The sequence below is a fragment of the Calliphora vicina genome, chromosome 2 (assembly GCF_958450345.1).
Source record: "Calliphora vicina chromosome 2, idCalVici1.1, whole genome shotgun sequence".
NCBI lineage: Eukaryota > Metazoa > Arthropoda > Insecta > Diptera > Calliphoridae > Calliphora > Calliphora vicina.
The window spans coordinates 4124841-4144354 of NC_088781.1; the positions used below are offsets into that span (position 1 = coordinate 4124841).

The following is a 19514-nucleotide window of genomic DNA, read 5'->3' on the forward strand; positions in this document are numbered from 1 at the left end:
GAAAACTCTCTTTTCTATACAAAATATGTTTGCATTTAATTACAACTTTGGTGAACGATAAACTAAAACTTTGCTAAAAAAAATTATATACTAGCGATAAAGAACAAAACAACAAATTAATTAAAATGTCAAAATGACATTAATTGTGCAAAAATAAAGCAAAATGTTTAAATTGTTTGTAATACTTTTTTGAATAACAATTACTAGAACATTAAATCGTTGTAGATTTTTAAAAAACTTATTGGTTATAAAAGTTTTGGATATTTAACTTACGCGATTATCTCTATACACAGAAACAAATTTGTATTTATAATTTCTTTAAGCACTTATAAATGCCTGGTACTTTCTAAAAGAGTAAAATAAGGCTTATTATTAGCCGCAGATATGAAAAGGAAGTTGTTGGGATTATTTAATTGAACAATGTAATCGATTCATCGAACTTGCATTGGTTTTATACACTCATTCGAATGGAGTATATTAAAAAATACTCGCATAACACAGGATTCATCTACATCGAACCACTACTTTGTTAAATATTTAATTTTCCCTAAAAGAAATAAGAGTTTTTAGTAGCAAAATTGTTAGGAAATAAAAATAAGTACCTGGCACGGATTCTCGTTATCTGATTAGCCATCTATAGCAAATATATATTTAAGGGCCGGTCTAATGTACCTGAAAAATATGTATATTTAAAACCTGCGTCGTAACACTAACCGAAAAACTCTACTCCATCAATGTTATTTTGCTTTCAGGTCGATTTTTTTCTTTTCGTCAACGAATTTTCAGATTATTTTCGTTATTGTACAATATAATAATTTTCAGGATGCGAAAACAAACTTTAATTTAAACAAAATTTTCTCTTATCTTTTTTTCCTCCTTTTTAACTGCCTACAATAAATATATTTTACTCAACATGTGTATTAAAAAAAATATCAAAATATTAATTGATTGATTGCTTTTCTGAAATTGGTTGCTCTTACCTCACTGCTAATTGCTGAATTTACTGTTATTTTAACAATTTAAAACGCTAAAACAACGAACGCGCTATAAAACCCTTTTCTCGACCAAAACACAAAATACAAAACAATGTTAATTAATTCCCATTACCCTAGTCAAGGCAATAAACGCGAATCCAAGGATGAACGTTGTAATGGTGATTGTAAAAATGTTGAATGTAATCAGCATGAACATACAACACACTCATCATTGGATCCTGACGCCGCTGCCTCAAATGAGAACAACAATATCAATACCACATGCTCTATGTTGGGCAATGCTGCGGAGGGAAGTGAGCACTCTGGTGAAGAGTCTAACTTTCAAACACAAAATGTGTCCAACAATCAAACCAGCATAGACAGTCGCACCAAGGGCGTGTGTTCAGCACCTCAGACACATAGTGGTCCCACGGGACCACCGGTGGATAAGGATAATCCTTCTGCAGAACACACACAAGATGGGGATGATACGCACAAACAAACTATTACCATCACCTGCTCAAGCTCTAGACAAGAAACCTCGGATAATGTTAGCAACAGTTCAGTTAGCAGTAGCAGTTGTAGTAATAAAGCAACCATACAGAGGCAAAAACGTCTAAGAACTCCGGTCTGGGCCAGATCCATGTCGACAAATAAAACGTACATAAACTTTTTTTCGTAAAAATTATTTCTTTTATAATTGAATTATTTATCAAATAAGTTTTCTTTTCCTTTATTTTTAATTTGTTTAAATAATTTTCTTAACATTTATTACAAACAATATTATTACACTGTGTACAGAACTTTTTTAAGAAAATAACACAACACCGCTCTCTTTACACTACAGTTGGGCCGTTCTGAATTAAAAAAAAAACAGGTCTGTTTGGTAAAGTTAGTACAACTTTATAACCGAATCGCAAAGTAAGACCGATTTAGTTCAGAGCGGCACAGGTCTACTTAACACTACAACACAAACGTTTTCGAATGAAATAAAATCGTATTGCTCTGTCTGACTGTTACCAGTCCTTTGATCCTTTATCTTGCAATGTGAATTGTCTTTCTCTTCTATTGTCTATATACTTATGTACATATGTTTCTGTTCATTATTCTAAGATCTTTTAGCTATCTATTTATCTATCTATCTACTGTAAATATAAGTTTATACTTTAATATTTTTTAAAATTAAAATTTCTTTCAGCATGTTTTAAAATTGTTTCAATATTTGTATGTAAATAATTTATGTAATACGTTTTGGGATGAAAACATTATTGAAGTTATGTGTGTGTATTTTTATAGCATGAATTTAATTTTAAATATTTAAAATATTTAACAGCAAATGTGTTATACAAATATCCGTATAAATGATTTTTCAAATCTAAAAAAGTTATAATGAATATCGAAAGGTTGAAAGTTTGAACCAAGGATAATTAGTAATTTACAAAGCTTTTTAAAGCAATTAAATTTTTTTTTAATTTTAAGCAGTTTTGTTGTTAAAAATATAAGCATTTTATTTAAATATGTTTCATTTTAAGTTTGATATAATTAAACAAATTTCTTATTTAAATATTATTAGAGTTTTGCTTGAAAAACCCATAAAACTTCTCCATGCAAATAAAAAACTACGTCCATCTAAAAAAAAAACATTTTTAAAACAAACTATTTATGTAATAAATATTTTGATTTAATTTAAAGTATATTTTCGAATATTATATTGCATTCGAATATTACAATGCACTTATGTATGTGTAAAAATTTGTTAACTAAAAATAATTAGACAATTAATTTCAAATCAGACATCTGGCATCACTTATCGACTATGAAATTTGCAAAACAGCTGTTGTCGGTAATGCAGTGTTTATGACAATACAAACAGCTTTTTCACCCGCCAAATTTGCTGTCATTGTACAATGTTTATGTTTGAATTGTATATTAAATTCATATTACTTTTGTTTGTTAATGTGTAAATTTAATTAATGGCAACGCACGAAATTTATAGCGTGTGTAAATAAAATAAACAAAAAATATAAAGTAAAACACAAATAATAACATGTCCAAAGTAAAAGCCGATAAACTATCGCCCAAAGAAAGTGCCAAAGGAGAAAATAGTGAAAATGAATCAATTTGTGTAAGTGATTTAACTTTTCATCTCACGGGTGAAATTGAATTAATATGAAAAGCATTTAAAATGTTCTTTCATTTAGGATGAAACAGCAAGCGTTAGTACTAGCACCACCTCACGCAGTAAATCACCAGGCTCACGTGGTGGCCGTCGAAAAAGCCGTCATAGTAAATCACATGTTAATGTTCCGGCTTTCAAATATGAGTAAGTTTTAAGGCGATATAAATTTGGATCGTATCGTTAATTTTGTTTGTCTTTATTCAAGCTGTCATTTGAAAGAAGATCATGGCCAGGCAATATTTGGTGTTGCCTTTAATTATTTACTGCACAAAGACCAACCCAATGTCTTTGCCACAGCAGGCAGCAATAGATGCAGTGTCTATGAGTGTCCACGCAAAGGAGGTATTAAGTTAATCATGTGCTATGCTGATCCTGATGTAGGTTTAAACTTACTTTTCTTTTAACAACTACTAGTTTTAGGGGCAGCACTCACTAACTATTTTGGGACTTTGAAGAAGATTAACTAAAATATTTTATTCAAAAGTAATTTTCTTTTAGATTAATTTTTTGTGTTTAATTTGTATACCAAGTTTTTATTAAAAACGTTTATCATTTTATACCACGTAGATTAATTTGAATATTTAAAAAACATATTGCTATTGAGTGCTGCCTCTAAATAAGTATGCAATTTGAATTTTATTGCATGATCATTAGCAACAGAACCGTCTAAAACTTTAATTTTCCAACTCAAGCCCGATGAAGTTTTTTACACCTGCACTTGGTCGTACGATTTAAAAACATCTGTACCGCTTTTAGCCACGGCTGGTTATCGTGGCGTCATACGAGTTATCGACATACAGAAAAACGAAGCGGTGGGAAATTATGTTGGTCATGGTCAAGCTATAAATGAATTAAAATTTCATCCACGTCAACCGAATCTCTTGCTGTCGGGAAGTAAAGATCATGCCATACGTCTGTGGAATATACAGTCACACGTTTGTATTGCCATATTTGGAGGTGTTGAAGGTCACCGGGATGAGGTACTCTCCGTAGACTTTGATTTACGTGGTGAACGTATAATGTCTAGTGGCATGGATCACTCGCTAAAACTATGGCGCATTGATACCCAGGAATTTAAAGAAACCATTGAAATGTCTCGTACATTCAATCCCAATAAATCTCAATTACCATTCCCCACCATCATGCAACATTTCCCCGAATTTTCAACACGCGATATACACCGCAACTATGTGGATTGTGTCCAGTGGTTTGGCGACTTTGTGCTCTCCAAGTCATGCGAAAATTCCATTGTTTGCTGGAAGCCAGGTCAATTGCACCAAAGTATTTCTCAGCTAAAACCCAATGATGCCTCCTGCACCATAATCTGTGAGTTTGATTATGATGAATGTGAAATATGGTTTGTACGCTTCGGTTTCAATCCGTGGCACAAGATCATAGCACTGGGTAATCAGTATGGCAAAGTGTATGTTTGGGAACTGGATCCTTCAGACCCCAAACATACGCATTCTAGCACTTTGAATAATGTACGCTGCACTTCTATAGTAAGACAGACTGCATTTTCGCGTGATGCCAATGTTTTGGTATGGGTATGTGATGATGGTACTGTTTGGCGTTGGAATCGTAAAAATGCTGAAGTACACACGCCTTAAACGACGTTGCAGAAGTCTGTAAGTAGGTAGACGTTTAAGAAATCTACACAAACTTTATGTTGTCATTAATTAGTATTTTTTATAAAAATGTTGAAATTTATAATAACAAACGTTGTATGATTTTAAATCAAAATCAAAATATTTAAATAAAATTTGTTTTAATTATTACAAAATAAAAACATAAACCTATAAATAAATTTAGGGCCTAACTCAGAAACACGAAAAGAAAGTAATTTTCAAATTTTTGTATGAAAAACACTCAAGAATTATTTATTTAGGTCTTAACTACCATTTCAATAATTTACAGAAAAATTTTATAATAATAATGTATGTAGGCATTATGTAGAAGTGCAGATTGTATTGCTGTTTTTCTAAATGCATTATTGGAAGACAGAAGAGCATAACGATGGTCGCTATAATCTAAATTTCAAAACAAACGACAGAAAAAATTGTACTTTCATGTGGAAAAAGAACCAAATAAAATCCAACTCTAAATACAGAATACTCGTAGACAACATGTAGGAGTCAATTTAAAATGGACTCAATTGTAAAATGTAAATAATTGTGTCATTTTCTCTGTCTTCCACATTCTTAATCCTTCGTCGTTAAGCTCAACAGCAACATTGATTGCCTTTAAAGAACAGACCAGAGAAGATAATGGTTTTGTTTTTAAGGGGATTTATTAGGATTTTGGTTTTTCATTTACATTACATAACACGAAATTTGAATTTTAAACGTGTCTCTATGTACTAAGGACAATTTAAATTAAATTTAAACCTTAAAAGTGTACGAAAAATTAAATGGTCTTTAGATATTGTCATCTATAATAAACATGATGACATTTTGCCTTTATGGTTAAAAATATAGAGAATACACATAGTATTCTCACATGTTTGTGTTTTCACATAGTTTTGACAACTGAGTTTGGTCTTTGACAGGAGAGTTTCTCAGCTATGTTCCTGGAAATAAATACAAACAAAAAAATTTAACTCAATTTTTGTAAGAAATCTAGGAACAATTGCAGTCAATGTTATTTGTCATTCACTCATTCTCAATCGCCCCAATCATTTAGGTTTGGTGTTTTTTGCAAGACATGAAATGTCAATTACTGATATTTGCCATTATTAAGTCATTCTATTCGATTGTGTTGTGTCCTCTAAAGAATCCACAAACAACAAAGGACATGATACAACATTTCTATGTTTCACGCAATGAACTCTTTTTTCTGGGTATATTGTTCCTTTTACTATTTTCTAGTAAATTGTTTTTTGTTTCGTTCTTTCGATTTAAGCCACTTTTAGTGCTTTCGTGTTTGTCATTCGAGAGTATTCATCAAAGCAGCCCTAGTGGCATTGTTTGCCTTCCAGTTCATTTTACATTCATATTGTTTTGTTGGTCGGTCGGACGGTCTCCAGTTGCTAGTTAATGATCTCATATGTATGAACATGTTTCTGTGTGATGAGTCCTTTTTAGCCGGTTTTTTCTGGTGTTTTGGATGTAAGCTCTTAACAAAGCATACAGACAATGTCAAAATCAATTGTTTAGAATCATACGCATACACTAGGCTGACCCCAAAAACATGTTATGGATGTTCCTAAATAAAATATAAGTTTAATTGATTCACAACATTTCACATAATTTATGTCCTGAGTTCAATATTTGTTGAAGGTTTTTATGTTTTTTTTTATATATTTCTCGCAAAGAACACATGATATATTGGCATCACGTGAAAGGCCTTTGAAATTTTTATAATATTTGGCAAACATTATAGCGGGTTTTTTTTAATTTTTACGTATAATTTAAAATAATTATAATCCTCACTTAATTTCACCGAAACGTTTTTTGTTTGTCTTTTCGAAATTCAATATACTACCTACATAGTTCGAATTTTATTTGAATTATGTAATAACACTAGTTTTCATTTATCGCTTACAATAAACAACAACATAATAAATAAAACCTATCTTTTGCGTGAAATATTACAAGTGTTTTATTCAAAGTAAACTGTTAGTTGTAAAACCTAATGAAATTATAAAGAGTTGTATGCCAATAGAATGCTTCTGAAATTACGCTTATTTTGAGATTCATATTATTCATATTCATATTGAAAAGTTCAAATAAAATTCGAATTTTGAAAAACGGCAAAAAACCGGTTTGGTGAATTTATATGAGGTTTATATGATTATTACATATTAATTTAAACTAATTACTTTGTATAATTCTATGTCGAAATTTAAAAACAAAAAAACTTAAAATTTATGCCTAAAATTGCAAAACTTTGAATATTTTTAGAAAATACAGATATGACATTGAAAGCGTCTTTCAAAGACCCTTTACATGATACTAATATGGCAGCATCGACACCTTAATATTCCTCCATACAAACGGGGCCACCCTAATGTACATACATATACTATAAATAGTTCATCGATGTGTAAGTGGGACTTTTATAAGACAATTTTTTTATTTCTGTTGACATTTAGGGTCAACTAAACAATGGAAATGTTAAATTTTAAACTTAAAGAAACGATTTCGTAAATGGAAACCTCAAAGGTGGAAAAATCATTTTTATTATAACAAAACAAATTTAATATTAATACATATTCTAAAGACCCATTCACAATACTTGTAACAATTTTGTTATTTTTCCACATATAGCATGGGAAAAATGAACATTTTTAATTTTAAGTACAAAAATTTTACTCAACTACAACAAAAATTGTATCTTTTAATTTTTTAACATATCAAATAATGTACTCGTAGTTAAATGTTTTTAAATATTATTAACTTTGAAATGATATTTCAAAGTTTCATAAAAGTTTTGACCATAGAGAATTATACAGAGACGAGACCTACGATTTGAAATATCATTTCAAAGTTAATAATATTTTAAAACATTTAACTACGAGTACATTATTTGATATGTTAAATAATTTATGATTCATGTGGTACATATTAATTTTATATTGCTATTGCTAATCTTAATATTAGTTCTTACTTCTTAATTTTATAAAATTGCCATATTATAAACAAAAAAAGGCGGTTTAATATTTTTTGTTTTTACGAATTCGAACGAAAAAGTAAAAATTGTGACATGCCTGAATATGCTTACAATTTGTACAATTGTAAATGAAATCCTTAAGGGAGTCAATGATTGCTTTTGGCATTTATTGTATATTTTGTATTCTTTATTTAACAAAATAAACAGAAATCCTTGTGATAGCAATTTTTAGAAATACTGAGTAGAACATACCACATATTTGTTGGAAAAGTTTTAATTTTTTATACAAACAGAACAAAGTACCAATTCTCTTTCTTCTTTTGAGGTCAAATACAATAAAAACACTGTTCATGTGAAATCCAAATTTCAAAATCACAAATTAATGTTTATTTATTTCATTTAAGGATAAAAAACAAAGAAAAACAGCAACGCAAAACGCGAGTTTTAAATAAAATTTTAAATTTTATTTATTTTTGTAATCATTGATCCCGACAGTGTTGGATTTTCTAGAAAATTTCTTACAATTATTATACCCTTCATTATAATTAGTCATACCGTTTGAAATTTCTATAATATTTATTTGCGATACTACAAAGAATAAATTTTTATTCAGGATCACGATTTCTGCAAATACCCGAAATTTTGCAACTGAACACGGATTTTCACTAAAAAAAATTTTTTCGAAAACATTTATGAAACTCTTGCTCTAAAGAGTACGACCGGATTTAAAATGAACAATGTTTCTTTTTAAAATAAAATTTCAAAAGTTTTTCATAATGTTGATAGGAACATTGGGGAACTATGAAAAAATACCACAAAACAACACAGAAAATGATAAAAAGGAAATTGTATTTGTTTATGAGTGTGTGTTTTAACGTTTTTTTTTTTATTATTAAAGTTTATAAAATACTAACTTTTTAAAAATCCAGTATTTACGATAACCGATAATAGGTTATGTCTACAAAAACCGGGATGGAAAGTAATTAAACTAAAATCAACTTTTTGCATCTGAAACGCATCTGTTATATATTTTATTAATGGAACTGATGTCCCTCGAGTCTCGAGTATATATCTTTTCGGCTACGAACAAAATTATGTTACAAAATCTATGTTGATAGCAATATTTACAGAAATTTATTATTTTGAATGTTTGTCCTTTCCATTTTATACGCCCTCTTATGAAACTAGAAAATGGCTGCTCTATGAAATACAAACACCGAGTGTAATGTCATCTTTATTGTACAAAAATTAATTTTGTTTCCTTAATGTCCTTCTAAACAAACAAGCTTAATAGAAATAAGTAAAATCAAATTAGATTTTAAGTTAAAATTTCAATTTATTTTATTTATTTATTTATTTATATATATATTTATTTTGCTAAGTGTTCCGTATTTCTTGTTTCCTTACATCCCCCCACAACCCAAACAAAAACAATAAAACGAAACCAATTCAATTCAAATCAAAAACTAAACATTTAGTCGATGCTCGTCCTCCTCATCGTCGCTACAATGTTCCAGTGCTTCCGTAAATGTTACTCTGGTGAACAGACGTAATCGCAATCGACAAAATGTCACTTTACAGCACCATCAACAGACCAGTACGGGCGATGATAATAGACACAATAACAACAACAATAATAACAATTGTCCTTTATACACAATGGGGTTGGTTGGTTTGCGTTTAATATTACACAAAAAAATATAAAATATTTCGTAATTTTGTAGATTTTTTTTTCTAGATTAACTTGAAAACATGTTATTAATATTTAGTTCGTTTGTTCGTAATTTAGATTAATGTACAAGTGTTTTAATGAATTGCAATACAAGTTTTTGTAAATACAACGTAACAAACTTCAATACTCAACAATGTATTTGCGATTTGAACAAAATTACACTTTACACAAACAGTTTTTTTTAGAAAATTCACCAAAAACTAAATCCTTAATGACTGGATTCTTTTATTATAAATATTATATGTTTTTTTATATTCAAGTATCACTTTACTAACAAACGTAAATTTCTTATAAATAATCAAATTTGGGTTTATATTTTTGTATTTTGTATTACTAACTGATGAAAAGTAAGAAACTATTAACGATATTATAAAGTTAAAGTATTATGTACAAAGTACACAGTTCATTGAAAATAAAAGTTCGTATTTACAAGTTTATTTTATGTTATTTTATTTTACAATAAAAAAAATATTATTTACAAAAGAATTTTAAAATAATTGTTAAATATGTTATTTAATTAAGGCTTCATCACTACAGATCAAATTGAAATATTATAAAAAAAATGTGTATATACAGCCCAATCATGAATACAAAATCCGCGGGAGTTTTTTCCCTTTTCCCATTTTTCCTATTCAAAATCAGTGTTAAAAATGCGTAAAGGGAAAAAACTCACCATGAATTTTTATTCATGGTTGTGCTGATAGGGATGATACATATATACATATACTAGTAATTCCAATTCCGATCCCGAAAATCCTGGATTTGGGATTAGCAAATCTTTTCCTGTACCTCGAACATTTTTGGAGCACTCTAATGTTCTCTAATATATAATATGTAGCCTGATTTAACAGTAAAAGTTATTTCTTGTAATAAAATTTTAAAAACTATTTTTTTATCTTTTTTATTTTTTTTTCATATTTTTGGGAATTATTCTAAAAGCCGTAATAAGTACGTTATTCTGTATCTGTAGAAGAAAGTATTTTTTATGAGGGGAACAGGTATCCACATAAACGTTCTAAAGATAAGACAATATTTAGTTAGTGCTGTAGAAAATGTATTTTTTATTGTTTTATGGGTGGATCCATTCAGGAAACGATTAATCGAACCAAAAGCCAACATAGTATTATTTTCAAAATGAATACCATTATATTTTTTAAAAAATAAAAAAAACAGAAAACCAAATTTGCAAATAATGATTTTACAATATCTTAACACGATTATGTCATGAGTGATAAGTATTTTTATAACCTGTTATAAATAAGACATTAATGTGCTGTTTTTCTATAGCGAATGAGCGTTTTGAGTGGACGTTTTACATGTATTTTGTTTTTGTTACAATAACAAAACACATGTTAAATTTCCACTCGAAGTACTCGTTCGCTATAGAAAAACAGCACATAACACACTTATATACTGTTTTTCTATAACGAACGAGTACTTTGAGTGGAAATTTAACATGTGTTTTGTTATTGTAACAAAAACAAAATACATGTAAAACGTCCACTCAAAACGCTCATTCGCTATAGAAAAACAGCACATTATATCACTAAAACTAGTTGTTACATGTAACGACAATAATAAACTTAATGACAAATTAGTTACTACGTTCTACTAGTAAATATATATATCATGTAATATATAAGTCATTATTATACTACTTCTAAGTAGTGCAGATGATAGGTACATATATTCTATTAACTAAATGTAAGACAATTGGGAAGTTTTTTAAACATCAGTTGCTTATAAACTTAAAACCTTGTCAATCGATTAATTTAACGACAAACCCCTAAGAACCACCAATGAACCACAACAGTGGAAATAAAAAGCACGTACATATTTAAAGCAATCAATTATTTGCTGTATAAACAATCAGCAACTAAAAAATATGGCTTTAATATTTATCACAATCAGACCTGAAACCCTGACAACGGCCGAAATAATTAAACAATACATACTTATGTGCATACTTAGATAGAAACATATGTATTAGGCTTAATTTGTGATAGCATTGTAAAAGTTCTATAAGGTACATTAATTGTTTGGTGTTTTATAAAATTCAAACATTTGTTTGTTTGGTAAATATTAGCCCACCAATTAACTCTTTTTACATCATAACTAAACTTAAACGTATCCCAGTAAATCAAAAATTGAAACACTACTTTTATTAGCTTTATTTGATATTATTGGATATTTTCTTTGTGAGTGGTAAAAAAAGTTGTAAATTTTGTCTGAAAAAAAGTGAATTTTTCAATTGCTCTAATTTCATTTCTGATGTATTCTAATAATGCCAAATATGACCTACTTTCCTGGTATTTTCCGAAAAAATCATATGGTAAAGTCAGATTTGAAATATAATCAGCTGTTTTCATTCTGTAGAATGAAAACAGCTGTGCAGTGTGTCACAGAATCAAAATTTTTAAATAAAGCTTAATGTATGTATGTAATGAATTCGTACTGAAAATTCATGTACAATAAATAAATAAATCCTGCATTAACATAATGTCTAACAAAACATTTAGAATTACGTAGGTACTTATTAATTACAATTATGATTATTTCAAATAGGGGGCAGGCTAATTATAGTTTGATATAAAACCATCATTGGTTCTTTGATATTAGGCCGTCTATCATATCAGCCATGTTCTGGTTCTAGTTGTAGTTTTTTTAAAGGTGTAATCACCGCCTCAGATTAAGTGGGAGACATTTAACGTTTTGAAAAAGTAAATAAGAGTAAATAAATATGTATACGTCGAAAAAAATCAAAAAATACACAAAAAATATTAGATATGAGAATAACAATAACGGCCAAGGTATTATAATCATAGAGAAATACACATAGAGTGGAAACTAGAAAAAAACTCAAACAAAAAAATGACTCAAAAATCACACATACGGGTGTGGTTTTTGGTTTACACATAGTTTTTATTTACTAATACATTATTACCACTTAGGTTTTCGACAACTGAGTTAGGTGTTTGATAGGAGAGTTTCCGCTCTATGTATGTATGTATATTTCTCTATGATTATAATTTTAATTAAATTTAATATTTTTTTATTGTCATTATTATTAGTAATAATTAAACCAGAACGTAAAGTCATATCTATCTGTATGAATTCAGTGCCAATTGAAAAATCAAAGTGTGAATAAAATGTGCAGACAATTGAAATTGTAATTGATATTTGAATAATTTAACCGAATCAATCGAAATGGATATGTTGGTGCAACAAAATTCTGCAGCAATTAAGAGTGAAAAGTATGTGTGGCAGATATATGTAAAATAATAAATAAATAAAAGTGACTTGCTCATTAGGGTGAAGAACAAAGTTCCATGAAAAAAAAAATAATTTAAATTTTAAACAAAAATGTTAAAACAAATATTGTGCATTTAAACATTGACGCGGGTGTTTACTAAAATCTCCATTTCCATCCAAGATTTTTTAAAATATTTATGAAGAAGATTTAAAAAATATTTTAATTTCATTAAAGTTTTTATGACGTACAACAAAATAGACGAAATTTTCTGCAACTGTTACGTGATAAGTTCCTTTTTACGAATTTTCAGAATGTGGTTTTATTACTTATTTGTATGATTTTATAATGATGTATAATCCCAGTTTAGAAGATATGCGTTGGCGACTTATAAGTCTTTTTTGGGACTTAGCACATTTTCTTAATATTTTTTTCTTTATTTTACTAAAATATTTCCTTAAAAAATATATGATTTAGGTTTTTTAGGTAAAATTATATGAATGAATCAATTAATAACTAAAACGATTTTGGCGCTTTTTTATATTTAATAACGCGATTATCTTTATTATATTTTTACAAAAACAAATCAGATAGCTATATTTGGCTGTGCCGAATCTATGTATAGCTTTCTCCAAATTATAGATAAAGATCGAAAATATTTTTTTAGTAAAAAAAAATTTGTGTGAAAAAAACTTTTTTGTGAACATAATTTTATTAGCGAAAAAATATCGGAAAAAAAAATGGGGTTAATAATATTTGTCCGATTTGGTCCGTACTACTATGGCATTGTATACAGACAACCTCAAAACTGAGTAAACACCACAGATTATTTGATTTTCTTAAGATAATGAAAATCCTAAAATCTATCCATTGATTAAAATTTAAAAGTTTCGGTTTATTGGAGATTGGGCAGAATAATAGATTCGGTCTTCGAAATGTCTATCATTATACAAGGTGGCGCAAAAGTAATCCTCCTATCAGAAAATGCTATAAATTTTACGATTGGCCCCTAAATAAATAGTCAGCTATATTCCGCGTTCTGGAGCAGTGTAGCGTAACATTGTTTATTAACGTGTATTTCGCATATGTTTACTACACAAATGTCAAAACAGAACTGACATTAGGGGCCAATCGCAAAATTTATAGCATTTTCTGATATGAGGATTACTTTTGCGCCACCTTGTATATTCGTATTGTCAATATTAATGACTTAGTAATCCAAATATATATGTATCAAAACTACTTTAAAAAATCGATTTAGTCGTGGTGCTTATACCTCAGACATTTATTTAAAAAAAAAAATTAATCAATATAGATACTATAACATAGTGCTAGAAACAGAAAAAAACTCCACTTAAAGTTTTAATGCATTATTTTGTAAACATAACCGCCAACTCACCTTGAAAGGGATCAATGAAAATAAAACATTAGTATACCAAAGTCGACAAAGGCTTTTAAGAAATAAATTAAAAGCAGTTTAATGATTCCAGACTAAAGCTGACCAAAACATATTTTTTTAAACAGAATGTATCACAATGTTTTTATATATTTGTACTACTTTCATCATCAAATTAGGTCAATACTTTCCTACAAAAGACAAATCCCACAAAAGATTGCTAAACTATTTTTCTGTAGGTTATAAAAGAAATAATAAAATAAAAGCAATATTTGTAATTTACTCTGGTATTGTGTAAACTCCTAAATGCTTTTAGTATAGTAATAAATCATATGTGAGGTGAGCGGATATTATGCGTTGGTGTTGATATTGGTAACGTTCAAAACTTTTAATCCTCTTTAAAAATACAATTCGATTCAGAATCACAATTTAAGTGATGTCCATCTCCGTCCAATTGTCCTTGGTCCATAATTGAATATAGAGTCCATATAAGGCCCTCTTCCGAAACCTACTATAAAGTGCCTAAAGCGCTTAAAGCTTTTTGTAATAGGATTCGATTCAAATAAGTTTTATGTTAATATAAATTACATTTTAAGAACTGTAAGAATAGAGCTTTAACGCTCCCTAATCCTTAAACATAAAACTACAAAACGCTTTTATATTATTATTGTATATGCACTGTGTAGGGTATTGCACATATTGGCTTATTTGATATTATGTTACTTTACTGTATTTCTGTTACAGAAATGTATAAGTATCACAAATACATAATTTTTAGCCAGGGGATCAAACAAAACAACCAGAAAAACCTCAATAAAATTGAAAATAGGGTTGTCATTCAAATAAAAATTATTCGATTAACCGATGATAAAATATATATTTTATTCGAATAAATAGAAAAGCATAACAAATTGCTCGTTCAATAATTGTCTAGAAATCGAATACTCAAATAAATTTATTTTCAAGATAAAATGGAATAAAATATGGTATAATGAGCGAGCTTATTAATCATGTTTGCTTGTTATTTGTTTGAATAATCGAAGAAATTCTTAAAATTAAACAATCACTCTAATAATAAAATTTTTATTCTATCAAACTCGAATAATTGACAGACCTAATATTCATGTTTGTAATTCTACAACAATGATAATAAAATTCGTATAATAAATACATCCATACACAAATTCAATAACATTACATTTTCCAATAGCCCACAGCAACTCCACCACCTTTACACCTCTCATCCATACATATTTTTGGGACTCTATTCAATATGAACTCGTACATACAAAACAAAAATGGTGTATTGTTAATTTGACCTAAAAAAAATATAACTACATTTTTAGGAAATCAATAGATAATAGACTAAAATGGAATATTCGCATTTTCATAATAACGATTGATGACATGGTTTGGCTGGATGTTTGTTTGGTTGGTTGGTTTGTTGGCTGACTGACTTTAATCTAGTAATGTCCTTAATTCAACATAAAAATGTCAATGTGTATTTGAAAGTACGTATACGAATTTATATTTGTGTATTTGTATTCGATCATAAACTTACAAAATACTAATACAATATCTGCCTCTCTTCACAGCTACTGATAACACAGGACAACAAATAGAAAAACAAATTTTGGTGTTGAGATACCGTTAGTGGTTTTGTATTTCTTGTGCATTGGTAACACCAATAATATCTGCGTGTAGCTTTGGATATACTTTCATTTTTAAATATTAGCTGTCATAAGTAAATTCGTGTGCCCGTTTTGTAATCTTATGTATGTGCATTTCTATAGAAAATAAGTATACAGTTAGAATCAGGGCGGTTACTGCCTAACTCAATCCGAAAACGTTCGAAAATATGTGCTAAATACATTGTAATTCGAAAAGATTTCTCTTCGAATCGAATTAGGTGTCCAAAAAACCGGCAAATATGAAAAACCGGTTTCCGGTTTAACCGAAAAAGTGTGTTTTTGAAAAAACCGGTTTAGGTTTTTGTCTTCAAAAAAACCGGTTAACCGGTTTATATTAAATTTTTATTTAGCATTTTTGAATTTTTAAAGCTCTATCTGTATGCAATTATTTTATATCTTTAAAATAAATCAATATTTTTCAAAATTGTATCAAAGTTTTTATAAATACATATGTTTGATTGAGCTTTAGAAAATATATTTCATTAAAACCAAAAAGTTAAAAAAAACCGACCCCGATGGAGTTTACAAAGATGAAAAAACCGGTTGACGGTTGACAGTAACCCCCAGGGTATCGTATATTCCTATCTAAAATCAGTTTCAATTTTGGCGGCACCAAAATCATTGTAGACCTGTGTAATAAATAGAAAACCTACAAAAAGGCCAATAAATTAAGTGATGTGTAAGAACAGAAAACAACCCCTTAATTGAACGGTTAAAATATTCACGCAACATTTCATTTCTAACTGGTAAAAATTACAAGGTCTTTAATACAAAAGTCTATTTGGACAGATAATTGAATAGAAAATAACTACTTTGTTCTTTGTTTTCATTTTCAATATAAATATTTTTGCAAAAGATGACTTTCAAAGTCAATGTTTTAGCCCGTATTCCTCTATAATTTTCACCTGATCAGTTACTTTGAAGATACGTATTTATTATATTTGTCTGATCTGATTTATTATATTTATCTGATCTGTAAATAGCTAATTCTTTAATTTGATGAAAATGTATCAAAATAAGATGCTTCCATCTAATGGTTTCCTAAAAAAATAAAATAGTTGTATTTCCTTTAAATGTCTACAAAAAGCTGTAAACTTTAATCTGAAATCTCAATTTCATAATGTTCAGTTTCCACCTTTATCAATTTACATTTTTTATTCAATAACTTTTTTCATTTACTGTTAACTGTGCTTCCTACGGCAAATGGAAATAGACATTTCACCATATTAAATATTCATTTGATGTTTTCTTCAGCATCATTAAGAAATAATAGGAATATTCCACCAACTCCAGCTCCAACTCTCAGCAAACACAATATTTATTAAATGATTTAGTTTAAGAGGGCTAGAAACCATTTGTTCAGTGCTGTTCATTAGACGTATTAAATTATGTTGTTCTTCAATATAAAAAGAAAATGAAAAAAAATGAACCGAAAAGTTCTTCAAGAAGTGCTTTAAGATTCATTAAATTTTTTTTTTACTTTTTATTTGTTTCCACATTGTTGAGTAGTGTTAAAGTACTTTTGAAATGATGTCTTCTTCACGGCTAATTTTCGTGTTAATATTACAAAAGGATGTTTAACATATGTAAGGGCATGTGTGAGTGTGAGTGCTTTAACATGACAACGAAACATTAAATATACATATATTTAATGTTACATACATAAATGTACTCGTATTACATCCATGACATGACGGTCTGGTCTGTCTATGACTGTATTTGAGAATAAATATAAAGTAAAACGATTTGATGCTTTAGGCCCAGCCACATTTAGGTTTAAAGTTACTTAACAATGTGTACATTAGAGGTGCCCTTAAAAAATAGATTTTCTTGTCTTATTTTGTTCATTAGTAGCTAAAACTAACTACTGCAAAATTTAAGTGCAATCGGATAACTAGAACACGTGTCGGAAATCGATTGAAAGGTGTAAAATTGGGTAAATAATGATACTTATTTCGATGTCTTAAAAAAATCCTTATTTAAATACTGTTTTTTAAACCTTTGCAATAAACCTAAGCTTCTAGAGAAAATAATCTTTCTAACAAGGTATAAAACATGAACATCGAGTTAAAAATAACAAAGTTATACGAGTTTAATTTGAAAATATTGAGCAAAAAGTACTAGTTTACGCATATTTTACTCGCATTTGTGTTGTTAACATAGCTTTTGCATGCAAAACAGTGAGTAAATAATACAAAAATGTCGTTTTTCTTGTATATATGACTTATGGAAATGGTAATAACTTTGCTATTTTTAACTCGATGTTCATGTTTTATACCTTGTTAGAAAGATAATTTTCTCTAGAATCTTAGGTTTTTTGCAAAGGTTTAAAAAACAGTATTTAAATAGGGAATTTTTTTAAGATATCGAAAAAAGTACCATTATTTACCCAATTTTACAACTTTCAATCGATTTCCGACACGTGTTCTAGTTATCCGATTGCACTTAAATTTTGCAGTAGTTAGTTTTAGATACTAATGAACAAATTAAGAGCCATCCAAAGCAATTTTTTTTTAAGGGCACCTCTAGTGTACATGCAAAGGGTCTTTCATTAAGCGCTTCCTATTTTGAAATTTAAAAAAAAAACAAATATTCGTTTGAAAGGCCTTTTGAATATAACATCGTGCAAATGTTCACTGTCCCGTCTCTGGCGCATAAATCAGGAGCCGAATTACCGCATTCGATATCGAGTAAAATCGATCGTAATTTTCTTATTTGATATTACGACATTCGATACGAGCATGAAATTTAGTAAATTTTTTTATAATTACGATATCGAAATTATTTTTCGATACGATAGTTCATTCGATCACGAGTGCGGTAATTCGGCCACAGGCTGAATTTGACAGATTGACTATTCGCATAGACCTGCGACATAAGAAAACCCCACAAGATAAAGTCTAACGGGGTCAAATTGGACGATCTCGGTGCCCAGTTCACATGACCGTCACGTGAGATGACCATGTTCTCAAATCGCTCGTACGAAATGTCCAATGTGGCATGAGCTGTGTGGCAAGTAGCACCATCCTATTGGAAGCACATGTCGTTGGTGTCCATATCAAAGTAGGTAATCATTGACCTAAATCGCAAACGTCGTTCTCAAGGAAATATGGATCGATGACGCCGCCAGCTCAAAATCTACAACAAACAGTGACTTTTTCAATCTTACATCCCATATTGATTGGTATCATTCCCATCGTTTGCTAAATTTGATTTTGAATTAATTAATAAAGTGACCCTGCTTGTTGATTATTTTTATATCTTGTACTTATATTTATTTCTTGTACTTGGTGTGGTCAGCTAGTTCATAATAAATTTGTTAAACCATCTTCAACGAACTCTTTACAATAATTGTGTGCTTCTAATCGGCAGTCTCATTGCTCTGTAAATAAGTAGATCCCAATTGCCTTGGAGCTGCATTTTATTAAATCCAAATTGTAGCTTGCAGCGGCCAATATCAGAATTTATTGCCATTATCTCCACCAGCTCTTTCATCTGCTTTTTATTTGTTATTTTTCTAAGAAATACATATTTTACATTACAGTTAACGCATTACAGTTTTACATTACAGTAAACGCTTTGGAAAAAAATCTTATACTTATCTATGTATACTTCAAAACAATTCTCCATTCAATTTCTTTTGCAACTTGTAGCGACAATACGACAATAGCTAATGAGCAG

General features: G+C 29.1%; 2 protein-coding genes across 4 annotated transcripts in view; both read left to right on the top strand.

Moving 5' to 3' along the window:
- The window catches only part of Pde1c (Phosphodiesterase 1c), a 193724-nt gene that overhangs the window by 152655 nt on the left and 21555 nt on the right, over window positions 1-19514 (top strand). Inside the window, exon 7 of one of the 3 annotated variants that reach the window (XM_065500772.1) lies at window positions 1127-1634. The exons of the other annotated variants lie outside the window; for them this stretch is intronic. Within the exon in view, the coding sequence (XP_065356844.1) occupies window positions 1127-1634 (508 nt within the window). The remainder of the gene's footprint in view (window positions 1-1126; window positions 1635-19514) is intronic. 3 annotated transcript variants of the gene reach the window in all.
- On the top strand, window positions 2896-4948 carry LOC135950142 (polycomb protein esc). Its single transcript, XM_065499670.1, has 4 exons — window positions 2896-3099; window positions 3176-3297; window positions 3359-3530; window positions 3846-4948. The coding sequence occupies exons 1-4, from the start codon at window positions 3022-3024 to the stop codon at window positions 4761-4763; spliced, it is 1290 nt and encodes a 429-aa protein (XP_065355742.1). The 5' UTR covers window positions 2896-3021; the 3' UTR covers window positions 4764-4948.